The sequence below is a fragment of the Cibotium barometz genome, chromosome 2, assembly GCF_041138505.1.
Source record: "Cibotium barometz isolate CiBa-2024 chromosome 2, ASM4113850v1, whole genome shotgun sequence".
In the NCBI taxonomy this organism is placed as follows: domain Eukaryota; kingdom Viridiplantae; phylum Streptophyta; class Polypodiopsida; order Cyatheales; family Cibotiaceae; genus Cibotium; species Cibotium barometz.
In genome coordinates, this window is record NC_141047.1 from 27,839,453 (window position 1) to 27,855,733 (window position 16,281).

Consider the following 16,281-nt stretch of genomic DNA (forward strand, 5'->3'; position numbering starts at 1 on the left):
AGGAAACAGGAACGGGGGAACGTTTTGGCCCTTGGGAACGGGACCGTTTTGAACCCCCGGAATGGGAACGGGAATGGGGGGGGGGGGGGGGGGATGCCACGTCAGCAAACAAAACTAATGGAATTCTGAAAAATGTCATTTTAAATTATGAATTGTAAGTAGGATAGGCTAAAACTTTGAAAATTTATGTTATGTATGCATAGTTGAGTGGAAAAAATCAAGGAAAAAAGTTTTTTTTTTTACATTTTGAACTTTTTTAAAGGGTTTTTGGGCCTGTTACCAAGGGGGACGTTTCGGAACGTTTCCCCATGGTCGTTCCTTGAGGGGGAACGTTCCAGAACGTTCCAAAATGTTCAAGAACGTCCAGGACTGGGGAATGGCGTTCCCCCGTTCCCTAGAGGGGGAACGGCGTTCCCCAGAAACTATGCTGTAAGTGTGCTAGCGACCCTGGCTTGGCAATTACGTGTGGACAGCATGCAGTGAAAACACCAAAAATAGTGTTCCGGCCATAAGCGAGTTAAGCTTACGGTAGTCAATAAAACATGAAACAGGCAACCTTGTAATGTGAAAAGCATGCAAGCTTCTAACTGCCACATATTTCCTGTGACTGCATCTGATGCATGTTGTGAGCAAATTTCTTTGCCATAAAGTTCAATGGACGTCCATGCCGCTGCACATTCTACATCATATCTTTCTTTGATGGAGTTGATGATGAAGGAACTTTGCTCGCCTCCTTTGCTGCCTTCTTCAAATCAGCCACTGCCCGCTTCACATATAAAATGTACCCATCGACATTGAACTTTCTCTTACATCCATTATAGTTCATGTAGCGTATCTTCCCAAACACTGGGCGCTCCTGCCAGCCCTGAACACATGGACCAAAGTTAACCAACCAAAAGGAATGCGAGGAAAGGGAAGAAAATTCAGATAGCCACTAGCATATACCTGATCATGTATGCCACAGATTGACCACATGCAACCTACGTAACCATTAGGGTCCCTTCCATCAAGTTCATACTGTAGAAAAAGAAGAGATGCCAACAAACAAGGTTTAAGTGGACCCATGCGACTAAAAGCATCCCAAACCACAAGCAGACACATGTAACGAGAAATTCACAAAACCTTATCGTTTAGATATATGGCCACGGCAAGTGCTTCCTCCGGCCCTGTTGTCCACTCCAGGATTTTTTTTGCCCAATACATCCTGAACAAAAAGCACCAATAGAGTAAATCCATCACACGTTAATATGGCTGCAAGTTTTACGATTTTAGCTGTGAAATTTCCTTGTGAGCCTCCAACATGGGGTCATCCCGGAGGATCTTGAACAGCTAAGGTTAACAGGAAAGCCCGACACAAAGGGATACAGTGTAAGAACTTTAGAAGGGAAAATCTTTAGAGGGTTCATGCCTCAAATCTTGTCAAACATTCATATAAATCTTAGAACGTCAAGGAGATTACCTCATAAATCCATGCATTTTCCCTAGATGAACCATCTCAAGTTGGGAAGCGTTCCATAGCTTAAACAATCACCCAAACAACATGTTCCCCAGTTATTCTGACCGATATTTATGTGAGCATATAGATCATGATAAAATCCCAAAGCCAAAAACTTACTTCATCATGGGTTTTTGCCTTCTCCAGTTCTTCTTGCCTAAACAAATTTGAGGAGAAAAAAGGTGACAAGTCAAGCATGCTCTTCAATAGAACACAAAAAAGAACCACAAACGAAACCTGAAAAGGTACTCACGTGTAAATATGCTCCCTTTTATCAGACGCATGCGCCAGTAGCGTATTACGAGCCCACTCATAAGCACCTTGAAGACTGTCATAATGGGGCTGATATAAACAGAAATTGTCTGCCAGCTCTCTTCTGATGATTAACTCCTCCAGAAAAGCATCAACTGCCTGAAAACCCTCCAAGTCTACAAGTTGGAGTCCTTCAATAATGCATCTCTAAAGAGGATATGATAACATTAAACTAAGTCAGCTGTGGAGTTTTTGTCAACTAAACATATAGAAGTGCCTAGGCTAGCTCAGGCACATCAACCTTATTGTGGTGAGTCATATCTTAGAAGAAGAGTTGCATTTTTTTTCTAATGCACCTCAACACTGGCAAACCAACTCACAATTGCATAGGTTTCTTGTGATGAAGGATGCCGTGTGCACCAAGTCATCAAGACAGCTGTAAATACTCCAATCCTTTTTTGTCATCATTTCCAGAATTCATGGGAATTTACCAGCATTTCTCAGTATTTTACTGATTTTTGAGGATTTATGGACTCTTGGACAAACTTTGGGAATGGAAGGTTATCCAGGACTCCATTCTAGGCATCCTCGACATTATTCCAGCCATTGGACATCATTCCTAGGCTTTGGATTACGCGAGCCGTGTGCCCGATGGGTTATTAAATTGATTGGAAGGTCATTTGTGTGGAAAATAAGGTTCAAAATAGACCATTGGAGAGTGTTCACATCATTCATAATGAGGTAAGCATTTTACACTTTGGGCCCCTCCTGAATAAAATCCTTCACATTAATTTATTATTTGGACCTCCGGAAGCTTGGACATTGCACACACTATTAGACCTTATTAAAGCTTGTGAAACAAAAGTGTGGAGGCCCAAAAGCATGCACACAGCGATACTCCCCATCATAGCACCCACTTCTCTACATGCCATGCTGATTTTCGTACATAGTCCGTATGAATCCCATACGCTGACGGGGTAACCGTACCACCTGCATACTACTGCCGTGGCTCTTTGGCTTACGGCTGGGTTGGTTTAACTCTTGCTTTCCTACTAGCTTCATACTAGTGGAAATCTTCTTGGCTACTATCTCTTTGCCGCCGCTGCCCGAGTCTCAACATAACTCTATGGGAGTAATGGAAATCATTCTTGGCTGCCTATTCTGTTGACCAAAAAATTGTGTGCCTTTAATTTAAGTGTTATATCAGCCTATTCTATGGGAGTCGTGTAAGCCTTGAGATGGAAACGATACATATCCCAAGTACAAGTCCCTGTTTCAGAGGAGGGAGTCAATGTGTAGGTGCTGCATCTATGACTTCATACATGCTCTCTACATCCAGTGTTTGTGGAGCAGCATCCCTATGTCTCTCAAGAATCTCTCACTCCTTGGTCCACTTGGTAGAGGCATCAAAGTTTGAGACTCCTTGCAATTGCCACCCGGCGCTTTCATCCTAGGTCGGAAAAAAAAAACTGGTGATGGGGGGCTCTGAAGCATCCGGATCCTGGGTCCGGATCTCTCAATAGAGGTCTCTTGAGCTAGTGCCAATCCAACGAGTAGAATCCTAAGCAGCCCTGATCCGAGAGCAATATTAAGTTAGTATCGATCATTAGTGAATGACATCATTCACCTCCCAAAACCAACTTCCACAACTGCCTGTATTTCTGGAATGTGCACCGTGCAAAACTGACCTCAAATCCAGATTACAAGAGTTCAACCCCAAGAGAATCCATGCATGTCTGATCGTAGACCATTAAATACCTCATAAAAATAATTGTGATGAGGAGGCTCGCTCCTCACAAAGTCTCCACCATGGTCCATGGTAGAAGGCTAAGGTACTTGATTACTCATGGTGTACGTACATACTCCATGTGCAATGAAGCATGGCTGACTCTACAGTCAACCGAGTGTTTGTTGGGGTAAAGGCACTATGCCCACCCTTATAGTGTGTACAAGCCCATAAGTTATAGTACATAGTACACTTAGTACTTTTAATGTACTAAGTGCACTATGTGTACTAGTGCAATATACATGTGTGATACGGGAGTCACACACTCATTCCCATGAGTTGACTTATCCCCACAAAACTCTCTCTCTCTCTCTCTCTCCCTTGCTTCTCTGTGTATGTCTCCCACACATGAAACTCTAACCCTAATTAACTCTCCCACAGAGCCCAGGCTGCCTCGAACTGCAACTGAGGAAAGTCACTACACAGAAGAAACTCAACAAAGCGAGGAACAACCCCTGCCGCAATGACTTCTTGAATTGGAGGACTGCGCTCAATGGACAAGATCTTTCGGAACTGAGCTGGACTGGGCGGCAGTGGTGCTGGACAGCTGCTGGGGCGGCATGCCCTCCTTGCGTTTCTTAAGCAGACTCTCCTCGCGCTTGCTCTTGCGGATCTCCACCAGGTTGTCCTCTCGCTTGCGGCGGGCCTCATCTGCATCCACTGCGATCTTGTAGGCCTTCTTGCGCGCATCTGCGCTCGCGTTGGGCGGACAGGCTGGCGGGCGGACCTCATCGCGTGTGGGTTTCGCTCCTCGTCACCTTCTCCTAAGCGTAACAACGCTTACGTGTCCCTTGGTTACGCTACTTGAGTCGGCGGCAGCTGGTAGGCAGGCGAGCGAAGAAGAACGCCGTGCATTCAACAGGCCTTCAGCGCCGGAGGTCCACACGCAGAGGGCATCTTCAAAAACTGCTGCTGGTCCTGATGCTTGCAGTAGCGCTTCGTGGAAGGTGCAAGTTCTACCACTTGTCCACCTTGTGCCTACGACTGCCCTCTCGAAGCGTCCTCCGTGCTGCTGCCCACAGAGCTCCGCAGCGTTTGGATCAGCGTGAGCGTGTAGCAACATCAGCAAGAACCCCCCCCCCTTTCTGCAACAGCATCAGATTTTCTGCAACAGCATCAACACAAAGAAATTCAGCCTGCAAATCTCAGAGAAATTCAAAAATTAAGAGGTATTTGCCTTCAATTTTGGGAATTTCTTATCAATTCAATCAATTGAGCAGGTACAGGTGCCGAATTGCTCAATTTCTGAGCAAAATTGGCAAAATTGGGTGACATTGGTCACAATCAGGATCAATTTGCAGGAAATTGGATGTCGAAATTTGGGGCTTTTGATGTAATTGTGCAATTAAGCACTCATACATGCTGTATGATGTGAGAAATCGCACATTCGGGCAAAATTGCAGCAAATTGCAGTGCAAATCAAGGGGCTTTTGTGCCGATTAAGTTGATTTGCATGCAGGCACTCGCATTTGATGCTTTGGGCAACGTGTTGATGCCTGTCAAGCACTCAATGTGCCTGTAAATCAAGGGGCTTTCATGTATTGGATGTATATGTGGCCTGGGGGAAGCATCGCGCAGACTCTGGATGCCTTCATGTGCGTCAATGTACCATGTATGATCAGCAATTGATCTTAAATCAAGGGGCTTTTCAAGATCGTATGCTTGTTGAGCTTGGCAAAGCAGCAGGCAAGACATTTATGCCTTGAATCCTCAGAAATCAGCTTGCAGTCAAGGGGCTTTTGCCCAATTTCTGTTCGGAACTGTTGTATGCAGTGTTCGGGACTGTAAAAGTCTGATTTTCACTCATTTGGACAGCCAGGAGAGCATTTATTGCTACTGTACCTACCGGTACAGATTTGGTACAGCTTTGTACAAGTTTTGGCATGGCTGTACACTGATTTGAGTGAGGAAAAGGTTCAATTTCAGCTGCTGTACTTGTCGGTACAGGTTTGGTACATCACAGGTGAGCACTAAGTACTGCTGTACAGTACTTTGGAAGGGGAACAGAGCACATTTAAGGTGCTGTCCTAAATCTGCAGCAACCAGATTTTGGTGATTTCATCACATAAAGTGGGAGAAAAGTTGCATTCTTGCTTCCGCAGTGGGAGATAAAGCTTGGGAGAACAATTGTGAGCACTTTGTGTGCTTTTGGTGCAGTGTTTGCACACTTGCAGGGAGTCAGGCATTGACAGGTTGCATATTGCTATGGCAACCACAGGTGAGAGCTCTTCATTGCTTCACATCAAGAAGCTTGAAGGCTCACATAACTATGATATTTGGCAAACCCAGTGCTATAATGTGTTGCTCCAGAAGAAGCAGCACAAGCCTATCAAAGAAAGGGGTGTAATGCCCGCTTCTCTTACTGCTGAAGAGTGGGAAGATATGGATGAGCTGGCAAGATCTACTATCATGTTGTCTGTGTCAGACTCTTTACTTTTCAGCATTCGTGAAGAGAAGACAGCTTGGGGAATGTGGCAGAGATTGCAGGACTTGTATGCCCAGCAAAGTGCCTCAAGCAAAGTGTATTGGTTGAAGAAACTCATAGGTCTTCAGATGAAGGAAGGGGCGTCTATGGCAGCCCATCTAAATGAGTTTAATGGTATTGTCAGCCAAGTTATAAATCAAAAGTTGGCAATGGACGATGAGTTCAAAGCCACTTTTCTCTTATGCACTTTGCCAGAGAGTTGGGATACATTCAGGACAGCCACTAGCAATTCGAATGCTATGCTGTCATATGCAGATGTTGAGGGTGCTCTCCTTCAAGAGGAGATGAACAGGAAAAACAACTCTGTTGGAAAGTCCAATGCAATTAATGCACGTGGGAGATCCCAGCAAAGGGGGAAAAGCCAAGAACGGGGAAGGAGCAAGTCTCGCTCCAAAAAGGACTTGGAATGCCATTATTGTGGCAAGAAGGGACACATCAAAAAGCAATGCTACAAATGGAAAAATGATCAAAAGGAAAAGGGAAAAGGCAAAGACAAAGACAAAGATGAAGCCAAGGATGTAAAGCCAAAGGGCAAAAGTGGAGTCAAGATTGAAGAAATCAATGTGTCACATGCAGGTGACAGTGAGGATGAGGTCCTATTTACGTCTTCACTTGATGCCCATTCACTTCTTACAGGTGGTCATGGTATGCACTCATGGATCATTGATTTAGGTGCCTCCTTTCATGTCACAGGTTGCAGAGACTTGTTTGTCAGGTATACTGCTGGCAATGAAGGAGTGGTTTATTTGGGTGATAACCATGCATGCAAGATTCTTGGCAGAGGTGATGTGAGGCTTGTGTTTTCAGATGGCTCACAGCTTATGCTCCATGATGTCAGGCATGTGCCTGAGATCAAGAAGAATCTGCTTTCTACTGGACAGCTTGATGATGCTGATTATGTTACCACATTTGGTCGTGGAAAGTGGAAAATTAGTAAGGGCTCACTGGTTGTTGCCAGAGGCTCTAAGGTGGACACTCTTTATTTCATGCATGCAGGTGTTTGTCACCATGCTAATGTAAATGCAACTGAGCTGCCGGAAATTTCTATGTGGCATAGCCGGTTGGGACACATGAGTGTCAAGGGAATGGAGCAGTTGTCTCGTTTGGGTTACTTGCCTTCTCTAAAGTTTTCAAGTTTTCAGTTTTGTGAGCATTGTATATATGGCAGGCAACTGCAGTGCCCCCACAAGAAAGCTCTTGGACAGAAAGATGCTCAGTTAGAGCTTGTGCATACAGATGTATGTGAGATGCCTCAGCTTTCTTTGGGAGGGGCAAAATACTTTGTGTCTTTTATTGATGATGCCACACGTAAGGTGTGGGTCTATCCTCTTCGTTTGAAGAGTGATACATTCTCAGTGTTTCAGAAGTTTGTTGCTCATGTTGAGAATCAAACTGGCAAAAAGCTGAAGGCTTTGCGTTCCGACAATGGTGGAGAGTATATGTCCAAACAGTTTCAGGACTTTTGTGATGCTAAAGGCATCAAGAGTGAGCTCTCTACTCCTTATGATCCTCCACAAAACGGGACAGCAGAGAGGATGAACAAGACCATTCACGAGAAGGTCCGTTCTATGTTGTCACATGCTGCGTTACCTCATGGTTTTTGAGCTGAAGCTGTTATGACAGCCGTTCACCTTATAAACAGGTCACCTAACACGAGGCTTGGTGGGAAAGTGCCAGAGGAAGTATGGACAGGGAAGCCTCCGTCATACAAGCACTTGAGAGTGTTTGGTTGCGTTGCGTACGTGCACATACGCAGGGAAATGCGCACCAAACTTGATCCTAAGTCTCACAAATGCATATTCCTAGTATATGGTGACAGAGGTGAAATGGGATATAGACTTTGGGATCCCGTGAATAGAAAGATCATACGCAGCAATGATGTCATTTTTTATGAAACATGCATGTATAAGGAGCCTGCAAGGCAACAGGAGCCTGGCAGAGTCATCTTTGATGATGATGGACATCATGGACAACAACCAAGGGCTGTAAATCAGCCATTACAGCAGCAAAACCAGCCCTTAAATGGTGCTGAAAATGGTCCAAATGGACAGCCAGAGATGGCAGAAGATATCCCTATGGATATACCACAGTTAGAGGAGATACCGGGCATGATTTTTCAGCCTTATGGCATGGAACAGGAGCCACCAATGGGTGATATGCAGGCTGGACAGCAACCTGCAAATGATGGTCATTGGGTACGGAGGTCCACAAGACCCTCCAGAGCCCCTGACAGGTTTGTTCCAGGGGTTGACTACTTGATGCTCACTGACTGTGAGGAGCCCTCATGTTATAAGGAGGCTTTACAGAGGGCAGACAAGGCTCTTTGGGAGCGTGCCATGAAGTCAGAGATGGATTCTCTGCAAAAAATTGGTACATGGAAGTTGGTGCATTTGCCTGCAGGCAAGAAGGTTTTGCCATGCAAGTGGGTATACAGGCTCAAAGTTGCACCTGATGCAAAGCCAAGATACAAAGCCAGGTTAGTGGCTAAGGGCTTCAAGCAGGAATATGGTGTGGACTTTGAAGAGATCTTCTCTCCAGTGGTCAAAATGACCACACTTAGAGCTGTGTTAGCTTTGGTTGCGCATGATGATTTGGACTTGATTCAGATGGATGTGAAGACTGCTTTTCTTCACGGTGATCTCCATGAGGAGATATATATGCAACAGCCAGAGGGTTATGCAGTGAGTGGAAAGGAGAAGCTTGTATGCAAGCTGGAAAAGAGTCTTTATGGGCTCAAACAGGCACCAAGGGAATGGTATCATAAATTTGATACATTCATGAAATCCCAGAAATTCAGGAGAAGTGACATAGATCACTGCTTGTACACCAAGAAAGCTTTGGATGGCAGTCTATTGATCCTCATCTTGTATGTTGATGATATGTTGATTGCCGGGAAATCTCGTAAAGAGATGGATGCCTTGAAGAAGAGGCTGCATGAAACCTTTGATATGAAGGATTTGGGTGATGCAAATCACATTTTGGATATGTGGATACTTCGGGACAGAAATCAGCATGTGTTGTATTTGTCTCAGAAAGAATACATTGGCAAAGTTTTGCAGAGGTTCAATATGGACGGGGGGAAGAAGACTAGTACTCCTTTGCCTCCATATGTGAAACTCAGTGCTATGGACAGCCCACAGTCAGATAGTGGCAGGGCTAATATGGCCAAGATTCCGTATGCTTCAGCTTGTGGCAGTCTCATGTATGCCATGGTTGCTACTAGACCGGACATTGCATTTGCAGTGGGAGTGGTTCCTAGATACATGGCCAACCCTGGCAAGAAGCATTGGGAAGCAGTGAAAGGTGTCATGAGATACCTGAAGGGCACACAGGATATGTGCATTTGTTTTGGCAAACAGGATGCATTAGTGCATGGTTACACGGATTCGGATTATGCCGGTCATCCAGATAACCGGAAGTCTACTACCGGTTATGTGTTTACATTCACAGGAGGTGCTGTGTCATGGATATCCAGGATGCAGAAGTGCACTGCCTTATCTACTACAGAGGCCGAGTATATTGCAGCCACAGAGGCTTGCAAGGAGGCATTATGGCTATCTCGGTTAGTGGTTGATTTGGGTTATACAAGGGATATTCCATTGTTGCATTGTGACAGTCAGAGTGCCATCCAGTTGGCAAAGAACCCTGTCTTTCATGCAAAGACGAAGCATGTGGATGTGAAGTATCACTTCATCAGAGAGGTGATAGAGAACAAGCAAATTCAGCTTGTTAAGATTCATACGGATGACAACCCGGCTGATCTGTTGACAAAGAGTTTGCCTCCGGAGCGGTTTGCTCATTGCAGACACTTGATGGGCATTGGATGAGGCCAGTTTCAGCCTTGATATGGCCTTGTATATTATCATGTACATGCTGATTTTTTCTTTTCCTTCATTTAAGGGCACTTTGCCTTTAAGTGGGAGGTTGTTGGGGTAAAGGCACTATGCCCACCCTTATAGTGTGTACAAGCCCATAAGTTATAGTACATAGTATACACTTAGTACTTTTAATGTACTAAGTGCAATATGTGTACTAGTGCAATATACATGTGTGATAGGGGAGTCACACACTCATTCCCATGAGTTGACTTATCCCCACAACTCTCTCTCTCTCTCTCTCTCCCTTGCTTCTCTGTGTATGTCTCCCACACATGAATACTCTAAACCTAATTATCTCTCCCATTCAGTGTTATGGTGCCACGGTCACTTTTATGATAGTAAGCCACGGCAAAAGTGATCCAACCAATAGACTGCTTCCATTACACCCTTAAATCCAAATGCACCATGTACTTGTTGGAGAATGCACAAGCGGAAGCATAAACAAGACGAGAGAGAGTAGAGAGAGCTTGTGGACAAGATCACCTTTTATATTAGCTTGAAGCTTTACAATGGCAATTGGCCAGCAAGAGAATGTTGAACTTGTGCAAGGGATCGGATCGATTAGTGAGAAATGGGAGGCCTCCTTTATATAGTGCATGAGTGAGCTGGCCGATTGCCTCTAGGGACAGGCTGACTGTCCACGACCCATAAATGAAAGAGAAAATACAATAAATGCCCAATAAATGGTACAACCCAATTACACTGAGATGCATAAATTCTAACACCCCCTCTACAGCTCATAGTGTGCAAGAGTCAGAAGAAGATAAGCCAATGAAGATGGAACCATGGACCCTCCAACACCGCGAATACTAAAATCACCTCGGAGAGAGCACCCGCCAACCTGTTTACTCAAAACAAAATGCCACCACGCACAGCAAGGAACTTTGCTTGGCCACGAATTCCCACACAAGTGTGCAGTAAACTCCAAGAATAGATGATGAGCTGTTGGACACACCACGCCCAACAGTGGACGAAAAACACATCACGTCCCAAAAGCCTCAAACAATGAACTTGGAACAAATCCAGTTCATAATCTCTACTATACAAAAGAAGATAACCATGTCCTGCCAGATGTCTAATGCTTGGAACTCCAAATCATGGTTCCCATGCACCAGCAAGTGGAGCTGTAATCAGCCCTCTCTCCCGCCCACAAGCCTCCTCTGGCTGGAAGCACATGGGAGAAAACTACATGTGTACTAGAGAAGTACACCATCTGGGTTCTCCTGAGCCGGAAGCACCCTAGGAGTCCTAGAAGTGGTACTAGAATCTGTATCACTATCCTGTGTCGTGTCTTTGCCTTTTCTCTGAGATGAAGCCTTGCCCTCGGTCTTGTCCTTCTTCTTGGACAAACAATCCTTGGACAGATGTCCTCTTTTTCCGCAAGAGAAGCAGCAACTCCAACCTTTCTTCTGAACTAAGAAAAGTGCCTCGTCAGAACTCTTGACCAACTCCTTCAACTTACCCTGTGAGACTCTTGCTCCAATACTAGGGAGCTAAGATCATCAAAATCCAACTGAGTGGATGTGACCTGGCACCGCAAAGATTGAGAAATCACATCATAGTCTGGGGAAAGCTTGGTGAGGATAAGTGCAGCCAACTGAGAAGAGGACAAAGCAGCACCCATAGCCAGTCACTGGTCATGGATAACCTTGGCCTTCATGAGGAACGACTGCATAGAACTGCCTTCAGGAAATAACAAACCGTAGAGCTACCCTTGCAAGGTAACTTTGCAAGGTAACTACCCTCATCGACGAATCTCGAGCAAAGTGATCCTCCAATTTAGACCATACTTGATGAGCACTGGTGAGAGTTTGCACGGCCAGTGAAACCTCCTCTGTGATGGTCCGCACAAGCACTAAATGCATGGAGTCCCAATTCTCCGAGTCTTGTAATTCCGCAACGAATTCATCCTCTTGATCCTAAGTCCACCTCCTAGAGTTCTGAGGACGCTCGGGCTTCCTTTCAATGCCCTGAACAATATCCCACAAACCCTTGTGGATGAACCAAATCCGTATATGAAGCTTCCAATGGGCATAGTTGGGTCCTTTCAACTTGTCATCCTTATTCGTAACAAGGGGGGAGCCATATGCACAGCAACAAGAGACACAGATCTCAACTCTCAAAGACTTCTCTCAAGTGCTTTCCAACGAAACGAGGCTCCAAAACCAATCAGCCCCCTCTCAAACCTGAGAGAGGAGGCTGGACAGCAACAAAACAGTCCAAGAAACCAACGGGAATGTAACATGACTACTATGCGGAAGGATGCTTAAATGATGATTAATGCAAAGCAATAAAGATTAACGCTAATCACATGCTCATGACATAGAGTAGAGAGAAGGAGAAGCGAGACTCTTTACCTAACCTACTCCTACTATATATTACTGAATGAATGAGTAATTACAATGATTGTCATAGATCCACTGTAGATCTAGACTATGAATGCTATGAATGAACTTATGCTTACTGTTCTCCACTGTGCGTTAATGGAAAACGCTGATTTGGAGATGTACTTGGCTGATCCAAACTGTAAGACTGCATGTCCTTGGTCTTGGCTCTGCAATCTCTGTCTCTGAATGATTATGAATGATCCATGACTTGCCTTTATATAGGAAAGTGATAGCAAGTCGTAATCAGGTCGGTTTTCACTTTTTAGGCCATAAAAAGTCATCAAAAATGTCATAAAATGTCTTCATATTGTGTCCATAATATGTCCCAACCATTGGTACATGTCCTGGGCACCTCCGGGCACCTACAGGGCCACCAAATTGGCTCCAAACTGCCCATATACGACCTCTAACTTTGCCCTTAAGGTGGCTGTAAGGAATAGTCGTGTCTACATGGCACCGGATTAACATGTGCACGTGACATTCCCTCCTACTGAACTTGGAGCACTGGGGCACATGATGCACCTTTGCTCTACTCCTATATGGGTCCTCGAAAATGCAGGAACTTTGTTGTTGTGGAGGCACCCACACAATCTTCGAAACTGACTTAGGTAGCACGACTACCGAATCTGCTTGCTTCTTGGATGTCTTTGCCATTACCTCCTTGGAAACTGCACGCGCTGGAACTGGCCCCTCTAACTTAGGATGCTCTGCTGGCACGGTAGACTCCATGGAAATTGTGGGGTTGACCTCATCCTCCTCCGAATAGGATTTAGAGAGACTTACCTCCTCTGGAACTACTGAAACACTTAACTCATCCTCCTCCTCAATGGATTTGGAGAGAATTGTTGGAACTTCCTCTTTCTCAATGCATTCGGAGAGAACTGCTGAAATCTCATCCTTCTCCTCAATGGATTTGGAGAGACATGTCACATGCTTGAGGCTGGGAAACTGTGATGACTTCGGAGATTGGCTCGGGGACTGTTGGTGGCTCTGCATAACTAGACAATTGTGGTTCTTAGTTGACCTCGACCTGTGGATCCAACACTGTGTCTTGTGTCTCTATGGTATCCCTTTGTCTTTGGTCCTTGTACTTCACCACACCTGCTTCCTCTATTTGAGCTTCCTCCATGGGTGGACTCACCGTGGTACTTGCTGCCTTTCTTGCTTGAATCTCATGTTGGCATTCTATCAACTGTTTCTCCAAATAATGATCTTTGAATTCGATTCTGTACTTCTTTTCCACTTCGTGCAAACAAGAAATTTCATTCTTGCAATACTCCACCTTAGACTGGAGATACTCCATGCTCACTTTGCTAAGGTCGTCGTATTGATAGGAATCCATGAAGAGCTGCTTGCTGTTTTTATGCAGAAATCAGCCCAAAAACCCTAATTCTAGGCTTCTACATGCATGCTAGACTCCCTAGAATCATACTAGGCTGAAATCTAGACTTTCTAGCACTATGCTATGCTGAAATTGGGCAAAAAACTGATGCAAAAATGCTGATTTACCGCAAAAACGCAAACCCTAATTTTGCATGCAAACCCTAAAACGCAAACTCTAATTTTAGAAACCCTAATTCAACATACACAACTCCTACCTAGGATAGACCTAGATGCTCTGATACCAATGTAACATGACTACTATGTGGAAGCGTGCTTAAATGATGATTAACGCAAAACGATAAAGATTAACGCTAATCACATGCTCATGACATAGAGTAGAGAGAAGGAGAAGAGAGAGACTCTTTACCTAACCTACTCCTACTATATATTACTGAATGAATGAGTAATTACAATGATTGTCATAGATCCAATGTAGATCTAGACTATGAATGCTATGAATGAACTTATGCTTACTGTTCTCCACTGTGCATTAATGGAAAACACGGAATGATTATGAATGATCCATGACTTGCCTTTATACATGTCTACATGGCACCGGATTAACGTGTGCGCGTGACAGGGAACCTCCTACCAGAAGGGCAAGGACTCATGGAGGAAGAAGGAGATGTACAACCACTTGTCTGGCAACTCCACATGCAAGAAACTCACCAACAATTGATGCTGGAGCAGAAAACACAGCCAAAACTCCAATGCTTGCCTCTGTAGAAGAAAACGCAGCCAAGAACCTAGCCGGCTTGCCTCTGTAGGAGACAACGCAGCCAAGAAACTGGCCGGCAGCAAGAAAAGGGCTGGCTGGACCAGAAAACACAACAAATTAGGAAAACACAACCACTGTTTGGGACTGATCTACAGCTAGGAGGAGCTAGAGCAAAAAACGCAAGGCGAGGACAAGATGGCAGGCAGATTTGCAATAGATGGAGTAGCCTGAACCTAAGCGAGTGATACCATGTTGGAGAATGCACAGGCGGAAGCATAAACAAGACGAGAGAGAGTAGAGAGAGCTTGTGGACAAGATCACCTTTTATATTAGCTTGAAGCTTTACAATGGCAATTGGCCAGCAAGAGAACGTTGAACTTGTGCAAGGGATTGGATGGATTAGTGAGAAATGGGAGGCCTCCTTTATATAGTGCATGAGTGAACTGGCCGACTGCCTCTAGGCACAAGCCGACTGTCCACGACCCATAAATGAAGGAGAAAATACAATAAATGTCCAATAAATGGTACAACCCAATTACATTGAGATACATAAATTCTAGCAATACTATCCTCAAGAATTGATAGACATAAGCATGTGCAAATTGTTCTGCAATACTAGTTGTGATCCCCCAAAGTGATGGTCCGTCCAAATAAAGTGACCAAGTTCTAGCGAGCTGCAGGATGCCCAAACATGTGTACTTACTACTGACACTCCCACACATATCAAGGAAGTTGCCCATGTCCAGAACTATCAAAATTATCACATATGTCTGTGTCATATGTCATTTTGGTCATGTAGAATAGCCCTCAAAGTGTGGACATAATTCATGCATGCAAAATGACCCATGCAAATTGATGATGACTAGATGCTCTAAACTGATGAACATCCATGTGAACACACATCAACCAACATGGTGGAGCTGATGACCATGACCTACTACATCATACTGTCATAAATCCCTAATTTCTTGGACTTTTTAGACTACTATGAGTAAAAAAAAATATACAAAAGGGAGATTTCAAACCAAACGAAGGAAAAATCTCAACCAATCAGGTGCCTTGTACTGCCAACAAGGTGTAAGGAACTCCTCTCAAGGATCACCTAATACATAGGCATAAACAAGATTAGAGAAACCAAATAAAAGGCGTGCAGGCAAGCTCACCACCCAACCGTACGTTCGCGTCGCAAACCTCCCCCGAGCCAAGGGCTAAGGTTCCACTCCCACAAGTCCATGTCAATCAATCCTGGCGTCCCATACCACCAATGCCTGCCCACAGGGGGACTCGGCAAGATGCCTCTTGGTCCAAGTCCAGTCCTCCACAATGAATCAATAATAACCCAAGACTCACTTATATAGTGCTTATTGCTGCAATAAATAACAATCCAATCATAAATAGCCAATAACCTTGGATTTATTAAATCTAAACCTTGGCCACCTAAATTCATCTTCTTTTTCTAATCCCAAGGCTCCCCTAACCCTGCTAGATTAGTCCCTTGCTCAAAAGGTTAGTACTAGGTACATAACATTCCTCCTTAGAACATTTCCACTCTTGGAAAGAATCCAACTACTTGCATCAATTGTCTCTGAAATCAGGTTTATACATGTATATCAAATCCAAATAGCCACATATCAAGGAACCAGCTCAGTCAAAGCTATTGTTCCTCCAACATATGACCGTGGGAACAAGAAAAAAAAAACAAAATCTTCTAAGGTCCTTGAAGAACATAACCATTCTTCAATCCTCCAACTCCTTATGGAATTGAAAACCTGAAATCGGTGAGTTGATGTAGGCTATCTTGGTGAGTTGATGTAGGCTGTCATTTGTTGGTCAAGTTCCTATATCAGGCCTAACATGAGAGTATGGGTGTTGGTGCCATTATCTCTCACAAAAAGCA

At 44.5% G+C, this 16,281-nt stretch overlaps 1 protein-coding gene across 1 annotated transcript in view; it reads right to left on the reverse strand.

The window, feature by feature from the left end:
• Positions 1–209: 209 nt before the first annotated feature.
• PHR1 (photolyase 1) overlaps positions 210–16,281 on the reverse strand; it is a 38,076-nt gene continuing 22,004 nt past the window's right edge. Inside the window, exons 4-9 of the mRNA XM_086816298.1 lie at positions 1,749–1,906; positions 1,616–1,652; positions 1,460–1,518; positions 1,123–1,204; positions 946–1,017; positions 210–865 (exon numbers count right to left, since the gene is read on the reverse strand). Of these exons, the coding sequence (XP_086672424.1) occupies positions 680–865; positions 946–1,017; positions 1,123–1,204; positions 1,460–1,518; positions 1,616–1,652; positions 1,749–1,906 (594 nt within the window). The 3' untranslated portion in view covers positions 210–679. The remainder of the gene's footprint in view (positions 866–945; positions 1,018–1,122; positions 1,205–1,459; positions 1,519–1,615; positions 1,653–1,748; positions 1,907–16,281) is intronic.